A 22443-nucleotide genomic window follows, 5' to 3' on the forward strand; every position below is an offset into this window, starting at 1 on the left:
TTTTTTTTTTCTGTCCTTCACTTTGAATTAATTTATTCATGAATTATTGCAATTTAGTGTTTTTCCTCCTTTACTGTTCAGCGTGTACGACACAAATGAAAGCAGGAAAGATGTTCCTCTAAATCCCAAAGTAACGCCCACGAGTCAGTCAGTGGATTCTGACAAAAAGTTACCGTAATAAAAGGTATACTTGTTTCATTTCCATCAGCTTGAGCCTGCAAATGTCCCGATGACTTGCTTGTCATCGCCAATAGACCTATGTTTAATTCTTTCTTCCAACTTGTTTGAATACTTTACCATGACTGTCTTGTATGTTTCTGTTCACACTGCGCGCAGCTGTAATTAGATGTGAATGCTTCATAAATTTTCTGATAGTTTTCCTACCTCTGTCCATAACATGGTATTTTGCATTCTAATTCTAGGACTTTGCTATGTGTTGCTTTTTGGATCATTTTGAGCTTTAGTTTTTCTTAAATGTAAACCACTTAAGGCAAATATGCATGTCATAGCTTATACTAGGTCAATGAGAACCAAAAATAGGCCTTTTCATCGCGTTCATCTAAAGTCGGCTCCCCTTTCTCATTGTCTGCTTTATGTTTTAATTTCATGGCTAACATTGCAGCTTTTTCTTGTCAGTGTGAAATATTTATAATTGCTTTGTGTGTGTTTATATTAGCTATAATTATAATTATGTAAATAAGCAGAGAGAGAGGTTTGGTAGTTATAGCTGAGATAGCCAAGACCAGTTTGCCAGTTTAACCACTTGAAATGTTTTTCTGAAATCAATTTTCCAAACCCTCCTTGTTGGGTGTACAGCTTTTTCATCCGATTTAGTGGATGGAAAACCAGTACTGTGCAGCTGGATGGTGGCATGAATTTGAAGTTTATTTTGGAGGACTGGCCTTTGGGGGACCTGGTCATTGTTACAACACTGACTTTGCCAGCCATAACTTTTTGAAGCTTCATGGCTGGCCTTTTCAAATCCTTATATAGTCCAACTGTTTAAGTTTCTAAGTTACTATTTGTGAGAAGTGACTATTCTATTGTGTAATTCTCTAATCAGCGGTAGTAAAGGAAATTGGGGAGACTCTTAGTTCTTTAGCATGAACAGAGTGGAAAGCAGAAATCCCCTCACGTTCTAAAATCTCACCAGCTGCATTTTAATATGTGTGTTGTTTTTTTTTTTTAATTTTCTTAGGAAACGTGCCTCTAATTCTTATAATGCTCACTATAAAAATTGTGATGGATAAATTTTTCCACATGAAGAACAGATGATTTTTAAATTGAAAAGACATTTTTCATATGTTTGAACTGATACTACTGTGGAAGTTTGGATCCAGTTTTACTAGTGAACAAACACCTTTTCCTTTTATTGCTCCCACAATTTATCAAGCCCTGAACTGTAAAGGATTCTATTTGGAGGCCTCTAGAGACTGTCTTGCCATTTGTGCAACTCTGAAGATGAACTATAGAAATGGTAAGGCATCACCATTTAACCCCATTTCAAGGCCCCACATCTTCAACAAGCTCAAATGTGCCTTATGTTGCAACTCGAGTAGAAAAGCACCTTATCCTGTGGTTAATGATCCAAAGTATGATTTGCTGCTTTTTTGCAGTGTGAAAGTATTCATGGGGGTTGGGTGCAGAGCCGGACCGCAAAGTGAAAAATTGCGAATAGATTTTTGGCCAGCTTTCACCCACCCATGTCTCATTCCGGACTTTCCCGCCTCCCAGACCTTACCTGGTGGTCTAGCGAGCTTTCGGGGCAGGAGCGATCTAACTACGCTCCTGCCCCATACAGATCACTCATAGAAAATGGCTGCCATAAATTCCCGTAGTCTCTCGAGACTTCGACGGGAACTCCCCGCAGCCATTTTCTATGAGTGATCTGCAAGGGGCAGGAGCTTAGGAAGATTGCTCCTGCCCTGAAAACCTGCTAGACTACCAGGTAAGGTCTGGGATGCGGAAAGGTCAGGAATTAGCTTTTTTTTTTTTTAAATAAAAAATCGTGAATAACCGAAACTGCGGATATTGAAACTGCAGATTCGGAGGGAGAAGAGTAATGTGTTTAAAAAAAAAAAAAAAAAAAAAAATTGCAAGTTTAACTAAGGGTGTGTGCGTTCAAATGATTTTTGGTAAGATTTGCATCTAGAGCTGAGTGGTAAAATCATTGAAGCTTGCCCCTAAATGAGTTTAACAAGCTCTCACAGTAATCTTTTTAAACCAAAGGTTGCCAAATAGGCAGAGAAATAGGTTTGTGTAGAGAGCACTGCCAGTCATTTACCAATGGTGGTGTGTCTACTGCAGGGCCCATCTACCAACATCCTAAAAGTAGCAAAAGTCAGGATCTCATTTTTAAAAAATAGCCTGCAGGTCTGTAAAGATAAATGGTGTACCAGAAAATGTGTGTGTGGGGAGGGGAGGGAGGGGGGTTGTCTTTGTTAAATAATTCCCAGTCTCTATGTACATACTATTTGATTGTAGTGCAAGAGCCATGTAGAAGTGAAAGGAATCTGTGGCAACATAACAATGTGATTTGTCTATATTACAAATGGAATTGATGTAGTTGAGCAAATGATCCTCGTTTATTTATGGTTAAGCAATTTTTCAGTCCGATTGCCATAGGTGGGTCATTAAAGTGACTCTGTACTATGGCAGTTGATGAGCCTGCCCTAAAAAGCAATCCTACACATTGGAGAGATTTAGGTTATGGAGAGGGCAGTGTCTCTTATAGAGATGCACACACCCAAAAGGTTGCCTTTATTTGCTGTTACTCTGTGACACATTTCACTAATTTTCTAGGGCTGTGCTGTTGTAATCTTATGTTTAGCACAACTTATAAATAGAAAAGTTCTATGTATCTAAGCAGACTAACGGCAGCTAGAACGCTTTATTCATACATGAAGGAACTGTAAAAACACTCAAAGCATGGGAAAGGTTTTTCTGAAGTGTGAATGATGCTAGATTTCCTGTAAATAAAAGTTATGATCAAGTATGCTCTTTTTGTTACTGAAGTTTCTTTAGCTACAAATGTACATTATTGCATTGTTATATGAACTCTGTAATGTAAAATTGGAACCCTTTCAACCCACATATAATATCAACACACACCAATATGTCTAAGAAGAGTGGATTTATTAAGGCCGCAGCATTATACTACTTACATACATTAAACACATTTTGCAGTATCTTGCAATTACATACATGAAGATTCTATCCAGTTCACTTCAGGGCAGGGTGCCTAGCCTTTCGAGTCACACAGCTCCCACTATTTTCCACCTTACCAGATAAAGCAAACATAGGTTTCCCTAGTCTCCCTGCCTTTTAGCTTCATGTCCTAATCAGAACTAGAAGCACTTGTGTGCAGAACTGAACTCCAATTTGTAAAATGGATACCTCTGCGCTGTTTTTCATCGAACGTGCAGAACTGAAAGCTGTTTGTGGAAGTACCCACATGGAGAAATCTGCCCGATCTGCATGGAATAGATGACTTCTGCAAACAATTGGATAACTCAAGCCCTTTGTTTCTTGGCCTGCTGTATCCTGAAATAACTCCCTGTTCTGCTGGGGGGCTGACTTCTTGTGTGTGATTTGCAGAGTCTGAATAGTAGGAAATATGTAAGCCCCACAAATATGATCAGGATTTCATAAGCCTTAACCACCCACCAACCTATGCTAATAATACAAACCAACTGAAGATTACATAGGCTTTGAACAGCAGACCGCCTTTAGCTAGATGAGGCTTACTGTCCTGTCTTTTGTCTTGCTCGCTCGCTCTTCCTCCCACTGGAGATGAAACCATTAGATTAGTAGTGTCATTCAGCAAGACTTTTTGAGCACTGGCTGCCGAGGATGTGTCATCAATGTTTTATAAGCTGTGTGAAAGATGCTAAAAGAAATAGCCAATTAGTTACATTCCTTCCACGTATGCTTTCCTCTAGGTGAGTGACTTACCTAAATTCTGAACTTTTCTTAATTTGAAATTCAATTTGATTAAAACTCATAATATTTTTGCTGCTGTTACTTATAACCCTTTGTTGTAAAACAAGAACTGTACAGATCCCATTCCTCTCTGCTTGCAGTAGCCACTAGGAGAGTAATGTTACAAATTTTCCCCTACTAAAGATGGCCACCAGTGTAGCCCACATAGGCTGGACAACATACCCTATTCCAAAATGGCCGAGAAGGAAGTGATGTTACCAATTTGCCCCCAAATAAAGATGGCCACCAGTGGCACTCACATAGTAAAACAGGACATGTCCTTTTCCTAGATGGCTATTGAACAGGAAGTGATATGACAAATTTGCCCCTACTAAGATGGCCACCAGTATAGATCACATGGTAACAGCATAGCAATATGCCCTCTGCCAGGATAACAATACTTACTCTATGTGCTGAGAATCCATTTCTACTCTGCTTGGGAAATACCCTGTAGATCAGGGATACGTCCACAGCCACCTATGGCCACTAACAGTGTTAAATGGCTACAGCTGCCTGTCTGTATCCTAGTGCAGCAATTATTTATCTGCCCCCCCCTCTCCCCCTGGTTTTTTTTTTTTTTTTACTACAGATAGAAATTCCTAGCTCAAGCTCTTGAGCAGCCCATGTTGTAATGAAAAGGGGTTGATCTCCAGCTCTGAGCAATAAATACAGTGTTAAATGGTTAAAGTTAAGTACTAGAGAATGATACAGGGAAAAAATCTGTTTCATGTCTCCAGTCCCCATCACTGCCCCGTCCCCGTAAACCTAGAGAGAAGATTGTTCTTTAGGTAGAAGGAGTTAACCAAAGTGGATGGAATTGGGGAAGGGAGGGAAGGAGCAAAGGCAAGGGAGATTGATAGGGAAGAGTAAAAGGTGATAGCGATTCAAATATTCTTAATGTAGCCTCTTTCCCAGCGTCGTCTTCCTACTTTTCCCCATTTCCCAGCGTCGTCTTCCCACTCTCTTCCCCATTTCCCAGTGTCTTCTCCCTACTCTCTCTTCCCCATTTCCCAGCGTCTTCTCCCCACTCTCTCTTCCCCATTTCCCAGCGTCTTCTCCCCACTCTCTCTTCCCCATTTCCCAGCGTCATCTTCCCACTCTCTCTTCCCCATTTCCCAGCGTGTTCTCTCCATTCTCTTTTCCCCATTTCCCAGCATCTTCTCCCTTCTTTCTTCCCCAGTTCCCTTTAGGCTGTTTCAGCATCTTCTCTTCTCCATCCCCCCCCACACACACCCTTCGTGCGGTCCAGAAGCTCCCTCCCGCCGGCTGTGCATCTCCCTCCCTTCCTCTTCTCTTTGTGGCAATTTCTACAAGGCTATGCATTGTATTGCAGCTGGAACCTTGAAGTCGCATCTCAGCTGCTGGAAAAGTCTCTGATGCAACCAGAAACAGGAAGTTGCATCAGAGAAGACTTTTCCAGCCATACAAGACGTGACTTCAAGGCTCTGTCTGCAATAAAACGCACAGCTTTATAGAAATCGCCATGAAGAGAAGGTAAGGGGAAGGGAGGGAGGGATATGCATGGCTGGGAGAGAGGGGGCTGCTGGACTGCATGCTCGTTCACCGCGCATGCTCACTCCTTTAACTGCAGAGACAAGACCATTCACGCTCCATGGGGCGGTGGTGACCTTATTTTTTTTTTTGTCACCGTTTCGGCAGGTTACCCGCAGCTAGCCGCAGGTAACAACCACCGTATCATTCTCTCCTAAGTACCCTCTGCTGCTGTAAAAAAAAAAGCTGAGTTTCAGTCTTGCAGAAAATCTTGTAGAGGAAATTTCTCTTCCAGCACACAGGCACACACAAATTTCTCTCCAGCATACCCTGCTAATCTGCATACACTTTTTTCCAGATTGCTGCTGCATTGATACTACAGCTACATTGTAGTCCCAGACTACCCCCCCCCCCAAAAAAAAAAAAAAAAAAAAAAGAAGGGGGGAATAGAAGCAAAAACCATACACTCCATGAAGCAAGTTTTAAACATGCACATAGTACAACTGCACAACTTCTAAAATTGCCAGCACTTGGGTCTGCCATAAGATCCGGCTATTGAAAAATGAAAAAACTCTGAAACTTCATATCCTAAGCACAAAAACCTGCAGGCAAAGCTCTCTCTTGCTCTAGCTAATGAAAATTAAAAAGCTCAGAATTTAAATCCTGAGGGTCCCAATCCCTACAAGTACTGCTAATATCCCGTATCATAGTAGGAAAAATTATCTTCTCCATCCCCCCCTTTCCCACAATGCTCTGTTCAAATACCTCAGGCATACCTGTTAATGAGCTGGGATTCACTGAAGGGCTTTGCTTAAAATCCTGCACTGTAACCTGCTTTAACAGCATGGTTAAGATCTTTGCATTAATACCCAGAACAAGGCACAGCTCCCTCCAAAGGAAGCTGTTAAAACTGGAACATTTTTGAAAAGCACAGCTATAAAGATTTTTTGCTCTTAACTGCAGCACAAGGCACAACCCTCTCCCTGTGTCTCATTCCATGTGCAGCATTTCTTATAGAATCCAGTGCTGATAAGTATACATCTAGCAACAGAGTGCATCTGCAGGCTGATAATGGGATTTCAGGATCCTAAGGAAAAGAGCATGCAGAAGCACTAGGGAGTAGGCTGCTCCCTGTGTAGCAGGTAAGAAAAAATTTAGGCAAAATGGAGATCTTGCAGTTGCCCACTCCCCTCTTCATGCTCCTAGTCTCTACCCTTGACAACACCTCTTAGGCTTCCCCTCATTCCTAACTGCAGCTACCCATCCCCTTCTAACACCCTTAGCTACCTCCCATTTTCTTATTCCTGTTTTAACCTCTTAGACCAGTGTCTCTCAAACTTTCTTGAGCTGGGGCACACTAAAGGTAGTGGCCACGGCTTTAGGCACCCAGAAGTGCACGGACATCGCCTTGATGACATCATCATGTCAACACATGTGATAAGGCCCTCCAGATGGGCCCTGAGATGCCAGTAGGGGGTGCCAGCAGGGAAGAGGGCCGGAGAGGAGAGCGGATTGCCTACAGCAGTGTTTCTCAACTACTTCAAGCTAACAAATATCAACCGAGTACCCCAACCACAGTCCTCCCTAGGCCCACCCAAGCTCTGCCCAGATCCCATCCCCTTTACTAATTGTAATGCAATTTTTTCCATTCATTTTGCAAATACATACAATATACGCAGCAGATATAAATTCTCAAAATGACACATTTCAATCACTATATTGAAAATAAAATCATTTTACCTATCTGTGATCCTCTGCAGGCTGCTGTAATTAGCTTTAAAGGTGAGACCAGGAGGACGCTTGAGAGAAGGGGGAAACATGAAGCCTTCGGTGAATCGGGCAGCGCTGGCGCTGTACCGCATAGGGAAGTCAGCTGGCAGGCGCCTTTCTTCCTCCTCAGTGTGCCATGGCACACTTGGAATCTCAGGAGGCACACAGTTGAGATACACTGTCTTAGACCTAACTAGCCCCTTCTTTTTCTTACCTGCCTCAAAACTATCCCCAGCTGTGCCAGGCTGCCACCCGTTTGTGTTTCTGACTTTCCTAAGTGGTAAGGTCAGTTTCTAACTTGCTGCTAACACATGAGGTCCATTGACCTTCCATAATTCTGAGCACGGTTCTATTAAAGGGTAGAAATTAATGTAATTGAGACTGTAGTGAACTGCTGAGAATACTGATCTCAACATCTATTTGATCCATGGGACTATGCACAGATAATTAATGTCTTGATTAAACTGTATTTTGACTGACACCGTTGTGTAGTGTCAGTGTTACCCCTACTCCTCCTCTCAGGGTTAATCTAGAGTTCTGTGCTGTGCATTTGCTCCTGCCTGCCAACTGGTCTCATTTGCTCTGCAAGCTATTCCCTGGTGATTTAAGGTCATGGTTCCTTGAGACCAAATAAAAAAATATATAAACATTGACGATCAATGAATTGAAAACTTAACAGTGAACAAGAAAAGTAAAATGTTTAATTCTGCAAAACTCCAACAGGTACAATGACAAAGGTTCATGTTGCTAGCTAGACAAGCTTTACTGTACTTAACCTAGTTCCATTGGGGTTCAATATAAACTCTTCACAAGGAAGACTTACCCAGGAAGTTAATGGACAGATTAATGCGGACATACAGTAGGATTTCCTGGTACCAGTAGATCAGTATAGCTATTAATACAGTTAGGTCATAGTTTCAAATATATAGTTACGAATACAAGTAGATCATTGTTGGGTCTTCATGGAAAACATGAGGGACCAAGTGAAGCTTAAAGAATCATCTTAAATTCTAGAACCATCGGGACCCACCCAACCAATCAGGTTTTCAGGAAATAAATTTTGCTTGCACTTCTTCCATTGTATGCAATCTGTCTCTGCATATTCATTACAGATATCTTGAAAACCTGACAGCTAAGTGTGTCCTGAGGACTGGGTTGAGAACATAAAAACATGGCAACATAAAGGCCAAATGGCACATCCAGTCTCCACCTGGGCCAATCAGGGCCTTAAGGGCCCCTCCCCGGTGCATCCCATGATGCATCGGGAAGGCCCACAAGTCAGCGGAGGCGCGAGCCTGCTGGTCGGAGCTTCCCACTAGCCGGCCAAGAATAGAAGAAAATCTTTATGCCCTCTTTATATTTCTGCCATCTAAGGGCTGTAAAAGTAAGAAATATCACAAGCACACTCTTTCATATAAAGATTTCCGTCCACTGCTTCTTCAATACAGCTTTTGTGAACATTTTTTAATATAATTTTTGGTTAACTGCATCGAACTCATGGTTATGCAGTCTAAAAATCCGCTATTATATTATGTAGCATTACAGGCACATAAGGTGAATGAAAGGATACAATAATCTTGCAATGACAATGTGCTGGATTGCCATGGAGGTTTCATAAGTACCGTAACTAGCATTACCAAGATCTTTTCCTTCTTCTGTAGAAACGTTTGAGTGGTATATAATTGCTACTTGGGTTGGCTTGAATAAAGACATTATTCCAAATTCTGTTAATGTTATGAATTTTACCTCAAAAGTACTAGTGTTTTGGATTCTTCATTGACCTTTGAACCACAGGTTAACTCTGGTTCAGAATTATTTTTTAAGGCAATTGTGATTGATTCATTCTTATTTTTTAACAACAGTGTTAATTCCATCTATTTTATGTTTTTTGGATTATTGCATCTCTTTGTACTCCAGGATATTGGCAAAACTTTTAGTTCAAAATACAGCTGCAAGGTCGATATACCAGAGTTCAAGATTTGATCATGCTATACCTGTATTTTTGGATTTACATTGGTTACCAATGGATCTGCAAATTAAGTTTAAATTATGTTGCTGCTGTATAAAACTTTGTATGGGGATGATCCTAATAATTTTCCTAATTTGTTAGGTCCAAAATAATTGTTCCCGATTATGATTTCCAATCTTTTCCAACAGTTAAAAATATCAAGAATAAAAATGTTCATCAAAATTCTTTGTTTTTAAGATTTGGAATTCATTACTTTTGATATTTTTAACTTCTTTGTACGAGTATATGAGTGGGAGAACCTTTCAGGTGAAAAGTAATGGAACCACATCTGTGTCACAGGGTGTGGACCAGAAGACTCTGCCTTGTCTGCTCTTTTATGTAATACTTTACAGACTTGGATCTAGTACTTATCAAAATTAGGAGTGGATTTTAAGATTTATGTGGGTGATGTACAATTTTATTTTCCAGTGATAGGTAGTTGGACTGATTGTCAATAATATTTATCAGAATTGTTTGAGAAAATTAGAATGAATGCAAGCCATTAAATACTACTGACTGTAGGGCAAATGGAGATGATAATCTAATCTAATCTAAACCTTAAGTTTATATACCGCATCATCTCCATGAGAATGGAGCTCGACATGGTTTACAAGAACTTAAAATAGTGGGTAGAGAAGAAGAAAAAGGATTACATGAACTTATGTGTAGAAGGGGGGGAGAGAAAGGGGGAAAGGATAGAGCTACAATTTGCTGAAAAGCCAGGTTTTCATTTTTTTGCGGAATAACTGAAGGGAGCTCAGGTTCCGCAGCGGGGTGGTGAGGTCGTTCCAAAGACCTGTGATTTTGAAGAGAAGGGATTTTCCCAGTTTGCCTGAATAGTGAATGCCGCGTGGAGAGGGGAAGGCTAGTTTAAGCCTTTGGGCAGTTCTGGAGGAGTCGGGACTGGAGGAGTTGAAAGACAGTGGGATAAGAGGAGGCAGGATTCCGTGAATGATCTTGAAAGCCAGGCAGGAGCATTTGAAATGGATTCTGGAGATTATTGGGAGCCAATGAAGTTTGGCAAGGAGTGGGGAGGCATGGTCAGACTTGCGTTTTGAGAAGATCAGTTTGGCTGCAGTATTCTGGATTAGCTGGAGTCTTAGAATACTTTTTTTGATAGATTTAAGTAGATGGCGTTGCAGTAATCTAGTTTGGAGAGGATGATGGATTGGACAAGGATGGCAAAGTGTTGTTGGCTGAAGTAGGATCTAGCTTTCCTCAGCATGTGAAGGCTGAAAAAGCATGATTTTGCCAAGGAGTTGAGGTGGTCATAATGATTGGGAGACAGGAGAGGGTGAATTGGCTTGTTAGAGTGGACATTGAAGGAATGACTTTACCAGTAAAGAACAAATTGTGGTCCTTGCGAATAATTTTGGATTGTACCATAAGTATGCGAATCCAAATATTGCAAGTTGTATGATGTGCGATTTTCCAAATGACTTTGCTCTTGCCATCAAATGTCAGGACAGTTGTGGATGCATTGGTGAGTTTGTGTTTGGACTATTGCAATGCTTTGTACCTCGGGTTTTTGTTGCAAAGTGCAGGGCATTGCAATTGGTTCAAAATGCGGCTTCCAGACTTTTGACTGGCACTGCTAGAAAGGGAGCATGTTACACCTATCCTGCAAACTTTCCATTGGTTGCCTTTAACATTTTAGATTATCATCAGTTCAACAACTGCTTTATCATGATGCTCTGTGATCTTGAAGCGCATGTTATCTGTGTATCATCCTATCCATAGTTTGAGATCAGTCAGGAATCATAGGGCACATTATCAGAGAACAAAATTGGTTTTTTACTCTTCTAGAGCACAATTATGTAGTAATTTATTTTCAAAATGTAAATATATAAAGAATAATACAAAAGCATAGGGAGTTCTACATTACCATATTTCCAAAATATACACCACAAGAATATACATTCACAAGAAATTTATCCCCCAATAACCCCCCTCCACATAAACTGGTAACAAATATGATTCTGCTTAACATTCAGTGTTCAAAATTTAAACTATATAATGAGAATACAAATATCTACAAGCCTAAGGTTGCCCATATCTGTTCAAGTTCCATGTAACTGCTCCAAATTGCTGCCATTGCAGAAACATCAGAACAGACAATCTACAGCAATCACACACTCACCCAATTGAGGTTGAGCCTGAGCCTGCTCCAAAGTGGGCAGAATATGCCTTTGCCAACTGTGTGCAACAACTATTCTGGCTACTGTGAAAGCTAATAACATTACTTTCTCTTAAGGTTCGTCAAGATCTCCCACTCTGCCACCCAAAAGGGTGGTCTCTATCTTCAGAGGTACTGTATAACGCACCAATTTACTCATATACTCCTATTCTGTATACTTAATTCATTTCTTCTTCAATCCAACTATGTCGCTGATTGTCCAGCTCTTCTTATTGTAAACCGCCTCGAACTACCATGGCTTTGGCGGTATATAAGAAATAAATTATTATTACTACTCAGACTTCTTGTAAATATGAACTGTTCCACCATCTACGTATGAAAGTACCTTGGGCCCCATACCCTCTCCAACATTGACTACCAATAGCTTTGGGTATGGAACCCAAAACTGGTGTTTAAGTGCCACTGAACTAATATAATAGCATTTTCTAAAATTGGAGGGACCTAGGCAATATGGTATAGATGTAGAGAAACGTGCCCATTCCTCTACAGTAAGCACTCTTCACCTAAATCTTGTTCCCATGCAATTCTCAACTTCTGCAACATTTTATATAGGACCGAAATAAATCCCTGTCCAACTGGTTTGCCCAACTCCTCAAATGTAGATTTTAACAGATAACCAGGTGTTCCAAGAGGACTCTTCTGTATGAAGTCTTTAACTTGTAAATAGGGAAATGAGTGCCTAGGGCACAGATAATATTACTCACTGAGAACTAAAAACTCATGAACTGGTTCTCCCTCCAGAAACTGACCAAAACATCTCAAGGTTAATTTCTTCCACCTCCTAAAAATCCATCCGGTTCTTCATCCCTAGTATAGCCAATTGTCAAATAATGAAACACCTACCCCTAAGCAGCAAACCCTTAGATCCCTTCCAAATTTTAAGAATTTATTGAATAAAAGGATTTACAATAGGAATCTCTCTGACTCGTTTTGGGAAACGCCTCTGGGGAATAGATCCCCACCTTGTTCAACTTCTACCCGTAGCTTAGTAGGAGCTGCTTGCTCTTCCACTAATGCCTGCCTAAGTGGGACTGCTATACATGTCTCTAAATTAGGGATCCCAAGACTACCTTCTCCTTTGACTTTAAACATTGCTTTTCTAGCTGCCCTTGGATGCTTCCTTCCCCAAATCAGTTTAAAGATTTTACAATGCCATGTCTTAAAACTCTCCGCAGAGATTGCAACAAATACAAAAACGTAGGAATACCACCATTTTCACTGTTTCCATTATGAAAAGCCTTTTTGATCCTTTTGAGGTTGAGGTCATTATTATAGAGGCGCTTTGAAGGGTGGTTTGATTGTCATTTTGTTATATGTTATTTGAACCGAAAGGTAATGGCGGAATAGAAATCTGTAATGTAATATGTGGTGTCTTTTGTTCTTTAACATTATAGATTACTAGTGTTAAAGCCCGTTACATTAACGGGTGCTAGAAAGCAGCCTCCTTTCCCTCTCCGCCTCCAGTTCCTCCCTGACTGTCTCTCCGTGGGCCCCCTTCTGTCTTCCTCCCCCAAAGCAAAGCTGTCTGCCTCCCAGCACACCCCTCCCCCAAAGCAGCCCCCTTTCCCTCTTCCCCTCCAGTTCCTCCCTGACTGTCTCTCCGTGGCCCCCCTTCTGTCTTCCTGCCCCCCCAAGCAGCCTCCTTTCCCTCCCATCTGACCCTCCCTTCCCACGGTCCCAATAAACGTCCTGACTCCAGCAGCGGCCGCAGCACTCTAAACACGCTGCTTCACGGCCTTCTACTGGCCTGATTTGCTCTGCCGTGTCGGGCAGAGCAAATCAGGGCAGTAGCAGGCCGCGAAGCAGCGTGTTTAGAGTGCTGTGGCCGCTGCTGGAATCAGGACGTTTGTCGGAACCACGGGAAGAGAAGCGGAGCGGCAGCAAGTGACTAAGGGAGCTGAAGGGAGGGTCGGATGGGAGGCTGAACAGGGTTTCGGGTGTTCCGGGGAGAGGGGCGAAGACGCCGACCTTTACAATTGGGGCCTTGACTCCCTTAGTTCTGTGGTCTGCGAGAGAGAGGAGCCACTGCCGCTGTGAACTTTAAAATAAAATGGCAGTAAAGTGTACGTACAAATAACCTTCATCCGTGAAGGGAAAGGGAGCCAGAGCCGGCAAAACCGCACATCACCTTGTGGTCTGCGAGAGAGGGAGCGTTAGCCACGGACCTTTGGATCACGGAAGCATGCAGGTAAGTGCGCGTGCGCGGCTAGGGTTTTATTATATAGGATATGTTCTATTGTAATCTACATAGGTATATATGGAATATAAAATTTTAAAATAAATAAATGTAAGTAACCCCCCCCCAACAAACCAGTATCCAATTTCTCAATGGGAAACTGTAAATCATTTCCCATTGAGAACTAGTTTGCAGGTTGGTGGGATTTTAACACTTATTCTAAATAGCTGTAAGCTGATCTCTTTGTAGCCTAGGAATGGTGAAGACGGTAACCATTGGCCAATATACTGAGAGATGGCAGTTTCTATACAAGAATGAGGCATGACATTTTTTTTTTGACTGAATATATCACATTCTTAGCATTTCTCACCTTTTTGATGACCAGTTGTACTATGTGTGCTGTCAAAGGATCTCTGCTCTGTTGCTTTTTGCCCTACATCTTAACCGATTTCAAATGGTGCTAGACAAAAAACGTGACTCTGAACACCAAGAGAAATCGGTCAGCCTGTGTAAGGTCATTCTTATTAGGCTTCATCACAGATCATCTCCAGGAAGATACATGAAAAACAGTTCAACATCACACTGAATTCAAGTGTTTCTCCTAGAAAAAAAAGTCTCAAACACACACCATCAAATTTTGATTCTTTATCCTACTGAATAAGACCGTACTGACAGGTTATATGTCCCTATTAGAAAATTCCTACAACGTCACCAGTATATTCAATATTTCTTTGCCTCTAGCAGATTGCACACATTGGCTGATGCAGTGCTCTTCTGAATACGCTGGTCTCTCCAGGGTACAGTCCACAGCCTGCAGCCCTTGAAATCAATCCTTAGCCTAAGTGTCACTCTTAGGGACTTGTCCACGGACCTTCCTTTGCTTGAGTGTGGAGGAGTCTGTTCCTTCAGGGCCACAAGCTCTAGCAGAGTTCAGTAGCTTCCCTCTCTGCACTGCAGCCCAAAATTAAAAGGGGAGTATTTTGAGAGAGAAGGGTGTGTTGTTTTGTCCACAGTTATCTGATTCCTTTAAAGCGTAAAAAAAAAATATAAGCGGTAGCTGAGTAATAGTTTTCCATAGCTTGGAGTGGACAGATCTGTGTCAGGCTGGGAGCAGCTCTAGTTTTCAGGAAAGTAGAGCAGTCGGCTTCTACTGCCTACTTGTAAGATGGGGGGAATACATTTTGCTTCTATGGTGCTGCTGGTAGTAGGCTTCTTCAGCCAATTTTTGCGGGGAGCAAAGGCCATTGCCATAGGATCACCAAAATCAGATACACCGTGTTAAGCTTTAGGGTCTTATAGGGGTTGTAAGGGTTTCCTGTTCCCAGTGTGGGAATGAAGGTGCTGATGCTCACATGTTACAAGCCTGCATGAAGTGTTGGAAAAGTTCAACGGTTGAACTCCTACCTTTAGTGACATGGGCCAACCTTCCTTGTGGTGCTTTGAAATCTGAGCAGATATGGATAAAGTGTGTTCCCTTCTTGAAGAGGCATCCCCAAACAACACAAAGAAGCCTCGTACTCATCCAGGGATAACCTATCAGGAGTAGTTTACTTCCTTAACTGATCAAATCTCATTTCTCTGCCTGTGCAGATGGAGACCCTGTTTCTGAGGATCTCTGCAGACCACCTGCTTTCATCATGCCCACTCCCAGATGATGTTAGCTGAGTGGGAAATTAGGTTCTCTGAAGCACTAAGCCTATAGGCAGGCTCTATCCCCTCCCGAAGGCTGGACGTCCTGTTGACTAGTTACTACTATCGTGGTGGAGAGTGTTTCAGCTCTTTAAAGATCCTCATGACCATAAGGTAGAGTTGTTTCTCAAGCCTTCAGTGCTTTGGTTCTTGGTGTCCATACTTGTCTTTCATGACTTTATGGCTAGGGTTCTGTCTTGCTGAAAGCAGCAATTGCCTACTGCACCAGAGGTAGCTCAGCTGACCCACATTTGGCCCTATGTTTGGGAAGACACTGTTGACGAGCCTTGTCTAGATCCATATTTTTCTATTGGTTCAATTGTTGGCAGGGTTTGGGCTCCTGTAGCAGGAACCTGTTCTCATGGAAGATCAAAGCCCCTTGGTCTTAAGGCCTGGCCCTTGGCAGGTAGTCCCTCTACTTCAAGCACAGCCTCTCCTCGGTCATCACAATCTTGCTGTAGGCTCATGCCTATTTCATGCCTTTAAAGGCAGGTGCACAAAGCAGGATTTCTCTCCACTGCACACGAATCTGCCCTCTATCCTGGCCTTTTTGCAATGGGGTCTTGAGCAGGGCCTAGCCCTTAATTCCCCTGAAGGTTGAAGTGGCAGCTTTCTTAATTTAGAGCAGGGGTCTCAAAGTCCCTCCTTGAGGGCCGCAATCCAGTCAGGTTTTCAGGATTTCCCCAATGAATATGCATGAGAGCTATGTGCATGCACTGCTTTCAATGCATATTCATTGGGGAAAACCCGACTGAATTGCGGCCCTCAAGGAGGGACTTTGAGATTCCTGATTTAGAGGTACTCACTCTGGCTGCATAGTCCTGATAGACTAGTCCAGGACCTGCCTGAGACGATAGCAGAGTTCTGGCAGCCTTTAGCTTTAGACTACCTGTTTCTGCTTATAGTACATAGTTTTAAGATGCTGGGGTCCCCTGCGAAACAAGTTCCACCTATATATCAGTTCCTTTAGTTAATTCTTAAGTTTTGGCATTAGCATACTGGATGCCTCCATCAGCTAATAGGGAACAAAATATGCCAGTTGGAAGTGTTCTAGAAGGACTCAAGGTAAAGGCAAATTTTAGCCTTGCTGGCTTACATGTCGTGATATTTAAGCATTTTGCAATGGCTATTTTTCATTTGAAAGGGTAGATTAGATTTTTTTTTTTTCACTTTTGCACCACACTTTTAAACTTTTTTTCATTTTTAAGTCAATACCCCATTCCCTCTCATACAGAAATCATATGCAAAAGAAAAACACTCCGATTGGATACTTCCACTAATTTCTCCGCTTTTTCAATCTTTCCTAAAATACTAGTATGTTTTAGGACATGCGAGAGACTCCTCCTGGCTACAACCAAGCATCTTCCAGAATTAACACTAGGCCTAGAAATTAAGCAAGTGGAACAATCGAAAGGAAAGTATGGCACTGTAGCGATGCCTTTTCAAAAGTGGTAATTTGAAAGGAAATGGCCACAAACTACTGAACAATTTCTGAATTGACATTTAATATCAAAACCTTTAATTAAGGATGAGCTGGCATAGTGTTACTAGATATTGCAACTGCTGCAGGATACACAGCCCATTTTTAAAAGCAGTCTTGCATTTCATTTGTTTCTGCATCTTCTTCTTTTCCGCCATGCTGCTGCAATTCTTACACCTAGAACACTGATTTCAAATGGTGCTAGATACAAAGATGTTAAAATCTAAGCCACCATGTGAAACCAGTTTCCAGGAGAAGACCTTCACAGAGAGTCCTAGTCGTGCTCATCATTCAGTTTGCTGGAACAGAAGATATTAGCCTTGCACAAAATTTACTGTTTGAAAACTTTCGTATGTAGTGCCAAACTCAAGCAAGAGTTCCAGGCTAATGCAGTGGTGCAAAACCCCTTCAACTATCTCCTGCAATGCAGAAGGGCCAAAGGAAGTAGCCATCCTATATCTACTAAAGTGGATATTGCTGCTGTGTGTGGTCCTTTCTGGAGTAATGGAATCAAATTTCCTGATCAGCCAACTAAACTATTGTATTGTTATCGAACTTCTCTCTATGCCAATTACCGTATTTTCACGCAGATAACGCGCACCCGTGTAAAACGCGCACACGGGTATAGCGCGCAGAAACCACGATTTTATGTACAAAAACTTTTGTATACTGCGCTCACGGGTATACCGCGCATGCTGCCCGACTGTCCTTTCGCCCGTCCCGACTCTCCTCTGGCCACCCCGACTCTCCTTTCGCCCTCCCCGACTCTCCGTGCGCTGTCCCGACTATCCGTTCACCCTCCCTGACTTTCCGTGCACTGCCCCGCCTCTCCGTGCGCTGTCCCGACTCTCCGTTCACCCTCCCTGACTTTCCGTGCACTGCCCCGACTCTCCGTGCGCTGTCCCGACTCTCCGTTCACCCTCCCTGACTTTCCGTGCACTGCCCCGCCTCTCCGTGCGCTGTCCCGACTCTCCGTTCACCCGCCCTGACTTTCCGTGCACTGCCCCGACTCTCCGTGCGCTGTCCCGACTCTCCGTTCACCCGTCCTGACTTTCCGTGCACTGCCCCGCCTCTCCGTGCGCTGTCCCGACTCTCCTTTCGCCCGCCCTGCCCTGCTCCCAGCTCTGTCGGGTTGGGCCCATGTGCCTCAGGCCGCGCCCCCAGGTGGGACCTAAGGCTCCAGGGCCTATTCTGATTGGCCCACGCGCCTTAGGCCCCACCAGTAGGCGGAGCTTTGGGACGGATGGGCCAATCCGGCCTCATTCCGTCGTTGGCTGCCTGCCGGACAGGCGGGTTTGGCTCCCTTCTGTCCGGCCAACTACCAAAGGTACGGGGAAGGGGGGTGGGGGTGTCGTGGGGGTCGGCCAGGGGGGTCGCGGGTCAGCTGGGGGGGCGGTTGGAGGTTCTTGGGGGGGGGCGGTCGTTGGAGGGAGGGGGGTTTGCGTCGAGGGCAGGAGGGCCTGGGATCTCTCCTGCCCGTAATGTAGTGTGGGGTGGGGGTAAGGGGTCGCCGTGGCCAGGAGGGTTTGGGCTCCCTCCTGGCCCGATATTGTCGGGGAGTTGGGGAGTCGGCCGGGCAAGAGGGCTTGGGCTCCCTCTTGTTCCGATCGTGGATGCGGGTGCGGGTGGGAGTGCGTGCGAGCGGTCGTTCGGGGTGGGGGTGCGAGCGGTCCTGCTGGGGGGGGGTGAATCGGGCGTCGGGCGGGGTGGGAACTATGTAAAAAAATTTTTGTATACCGCGCTCACGCGTATAACGCGCAAGGGGTATGCGCGGTAGGTAAAAACGCGTATAACGCGCGCGTTATATGCGTGAAAATACGGTAACTTCTGCCATCAGGCCTGGCAGTTACAGCTTCTACAGCAGGCTACATTGAGCTGGAGAACCAACAACTACAAGTATGGAAAACATGGCTTATGGAATTCTTTCCAACTTCTTTACAAGAACATCTGGGTATGTTGGTACTATATTGTAGGTGGGCAAGCCTTCTTAGTGTGTATTTGTATGTTGGTAAGTGTCAGTGCTCAGGAGATTAGACGGGAAGGTAATTTGAAAGGAACAATCCTAGTACCTGCAGAAACATCTTCTAGATCGCTACCGCTCTGCCAGTGCCTATAGTTGCTTTCCAGTCCTTGGCCACCAGTCTTCTCATTGGATGAATGCTGCCTAGTCTTTGCTGCTAGTTATAATGGAGGTTGGCAGGGCAGGTGCATTTGCACAGCTGGGAAGGGAAAGGGAGAGAGAGAGAGGTTTGATTGTTATTGAATATGCATTCTACATCAAGCATTGCATCTGACATAGCACTCTCCTAGTAGTTTCCTGGGTCCAGAAAAACAAGTGACTTTACCTCAAACTTTAGCATAATGCTCGCATGGAAACTGTATGAAAAAAGTCTCTCCTAGAGCAATCAGTTGAGGTTTAGAAGCCAAAAAAGGTTTCTGCCTTAACTATTGGTTTCTTTTACAAAGCAGCATGCTGAATCCAAAGAAACCCACTCAATTCCTATGGGCTCCTTGCATTCAGCTCATGCTTTCTTCTAGAGAGGTCAGGAAACACCAAAACATTCGGAACCGGGAAAGATCACTTTTTAATCTAAGCTGGGATTGACTCATACTGCCTAAATAGGTTCAAGGTGATTTAAAGTACAATTTAAGCAGTATAATTTAGTACAGTACAAAGATGCTACAGGAGATACATTTGCGAGATAGTACAATAAGAGGAGATAAACTAGTACTGTTTAATGCGTGGTGCTGTGAAGGTTGAAGTAGGAGATGACTTTGGACTATAAATTAAATGGATGACAGTTCATTTGATTTATGGCTTGAGGAAATTTGATCACTTAAGCCCCTTTTCTAGAATACTACATTGGTTGATAATTGAGGAAGGTGTTAAATTTAAGTTTGGGTGTTTTTTGCTACAAAGTTCTCTTTGGCATGACTCCCACTTATCTATTTGAATCATTTTCCACTGTTCAATTTAAACATTTGCAAAATACTCCTGTTTTTTTTCAATTTTCCATCAATAAAAGGATGTCATTACAAAAAAATACCATCACCCTTTGTTCTCTTACCAGGTGGCTCTTTGGGATGGGGAATTGAAACCCCTGTTACTAAGTTCTGAGTCTTATTATCATTTTAGAAAGCAACTGAAGACTTATATGTTTGATAATTAATGAATTCTGATACTTTTGTATGGTTCTCAAATTTTTGTAAACAGCATTGAACTTTTTGGTTATGCAGCATAGAAATGGATTACAGTGCTCCCCTGCAAATTCGTGGTTCTGGTCATTCGCTGTATTTTCCAACTGTGAAGGGGAGGCAGGAGAGGGCAGCCAGAGCATCGGCAAGTGAAAGAAATCACTCACGGTATGCTCCGACCACCTCTTCCTGTACTAAAGTCGGGCCTTACCAATCAGAAGTTGTCTGAGCTGTCAAAGAACCTCATCAGAAATCTCTAAGGAATACAGCGATCAAACCCATCGGATAACTCCCAACATGCTTGGCCAAAAGCTTGCCTTTACAGTCACCACAGTACATTAGTAATTGGTGGCATGGAATCCACTGAGAATCTATATCACAGAGATTTCTTGAACATATGAAATGATGATGGTAGTAGAGATTTGGAAAACTCAAATCATGGAGACATTGATACCTTCCATTCGCCCTAGCCACTTCAATGGGGCATGGTCTATAAGCAAGGTAAAATATCATATTGTCTGGAGGTAATATCAGAAGGCCTCTACTGCCCACTTAATTGCCAGACACTCTTTTTCAGTGCACTAATTAGCTCATGGCTTAGATACATGACTGGGTGTTTCTCTTCTCCCCTGTCCCTGTTAAAAGATTTTCCACCGATTGATTGGTAGATGCATTCAACCTCTAATGCACTTACCTTATGAAACATCTTCATTTATGCTTTGGTTATCAGATGGGATCTCCCTGCCTTTTGTATTTCCCCTATATGGTTCTCTTTCCTATTTTATAATGTAATTCTTTACCTTAATCCTATCGTTCCAGTAGGTCCTGTATGTTTTAATGTATGTTACCCTATTTTATTATGTACAAACCGCTTAGAAGACTGATAGGCAATATACAAATTTGTATTAAACTTGAAACTAGATATTTGCCCACACCTTTGGGAGGACAGTGGATTTAATAGGTGAACACTCGATTCATACCTTTGGGAAGGCAGTGCTTGGCACCTCCTGGCATAAAGAGGTAGCAAGATTTTCAATGCTGCAAGAGCTGGCTCTCAAAACCGCCTACTGACCCCAGCTCACACTGCCAACAACCAGAGAAACAAATCCAATATTGTCTGCTGGAGGAAGACGAGGGAAGAGATGCTTGAAGACAGATAGTTAAGCACACACCTATCCCTTGTGCTTAACTTTGTTCTTGATGACAGACAAAGAGACAGTTAGTTACGTATCTATGTTTGTTTGTTTTCTATCCCATTCTCAACAAGTTCAGAATAGGTTACAGGTTACAATTTGGCAGCTAAAATTTAATGCTAAGAAATACAAGGTTATTACGTTTGGGCTGCAAAAACCCAAGGGAACGGTACAGTTTAGGGGGTGAAGAACTTATGTGCACAACAGAAGAGCGGAACTTGGGTGTGATTGTATGTGATGATCTTAAGGTGGAAAAACAGGTTGAAAAGGTGACGGTGAAAGCTAGAAGGATGCTAGGTTGTATAGGGAGAGGTATGGACAGTAGGCAAAAGAAGGTATTGATGCCTCTGTATAAGACTGGTGAGACCTTATTTAGAATATTGTGTACAATTCTAGAGACCTCACCTTCAAAAAGATATAAAAAGGATGTTACAATGCTCATCACCAGCAGCAAAGAAGACATGCTGTATCTACTGAGAAAAGTCAAAGCTGAAAGTCATAATATGGGATCAGAACTGAACATAAACAAGACGAAGATCATGAACATGGAAAATGAAGATTTTGAGCCTGAAGGCAATAGAATAGAAGTTGTAAAGGATGTCAATCTCCTGGGCTCTTTTGTAAACAAAAAAGCAACTAGCAGAGAAGAAATACTCTGCAGAATAGCACTTGATTGCTTTTTAATGAAGGCTTTTGACAAAGTATTCAAAGGCAAGAAAATAACACTCCAAACGAAAATCAGACTTGTCCATGCACTCATTTTCTCAGCGGTCAATTACAGATGCGAAAATTGGACACTACGGAAACAAGGCAGAAAGAAAATGGATTCATTTGAACTTTGGTGTTGGAAAAGGATTTTATGTGTGCCATAGACTGCCAGAATAACTAACAAATTAATTCTGGAAGAGATCTAACCAGTTATGTCACTCAAAGCCCAAATGATGAAGTTACGACTGTCTTATTTTGCTCATACTGTCAGAAAACTCATTGAAGGACATCCCGTTTGGGAAGATTGAAGGAACCAGGCGAAGGTGGTGTCCTGCAATCAGATGGCTGGACATGTTGAAAACAACTGTGGGGATGATGCTGGAGGACCTTTCCGGACCAGCACAAAATCGATTTATTTTTAGATTCGCAATTCATCAAGTCGCTAGGACTTGAGCACGAGTTGATGGCACCTAACAAGAACAAATTCTTGTTGGAGTGGAAAACCTTGATGTACATCTTGACTAAAAGAGGAGGATTAATTGCTGATGTAGAAAA

At 42.8% G+C, this 22443-nt stretch overlaps 1 protein-coding gene and 1 long non-coding RNA gene across 4 annotated transcripts in view; one reads left to right on the forward strand and one right to left on the reverse strand.

Annotated features, from left to right (window-relative positions):
• The window catches only part of LOC117347550 (complement receptor type 1-like), a 131080-nt gene extending 129229 nt beyond the window's left edge, over positions 1-1851 (forward strand). Inside the window, exons 28-29 of the mRNA XM_033918638.1 lie at positions 82-184; positions 1199-1851. Coding sequence (XP_033774529.1) covers positions 82-178 — 97 coding nt within the window. The 3' untranslated portion in view covers positions 179-184; positions 1199-1851. The remainder of the gene's footprint in view (positions 1-81; positions 185-1198) is intronic.
• Positions 1852-3114: 1263 nt separating this feature from the next.
• The window catches only part of LOC117347275, an 89862-nt gene continuing 70533 nt past the window's right edge, over positions 3115-22443 (reverse strand). For all 3 annotated transcript variants that reach the window (XR_004536761.1, XR_004536760.1, XR_004536762.1), the window contains 2 exons: positions 18862-19011; positions 3115-3889 (listed from right to left, as the gene is read on the reverse strand). This is a non-coding gene — a long non-coding RNA (uncharacterized LOC117347275). The remainder of the gene's footprint in view (positions 3890-18861; positions 19012-22443) is intronic.

The sequence above is a fragment of the Geotrypetes seraphini genome, chromosome 13 (assembly GCF_902459505.1).
Source record: "Geotrypetes seraphini chromosome 13, aGeoSer1.1, whole genome shotgun sequence".
NCBI lineage: Eukaryota > Metazoa > Chordata > Amphibia > Gymnophiona > Dermophiidae > Geotrypetes > Geotrypetes seraphini.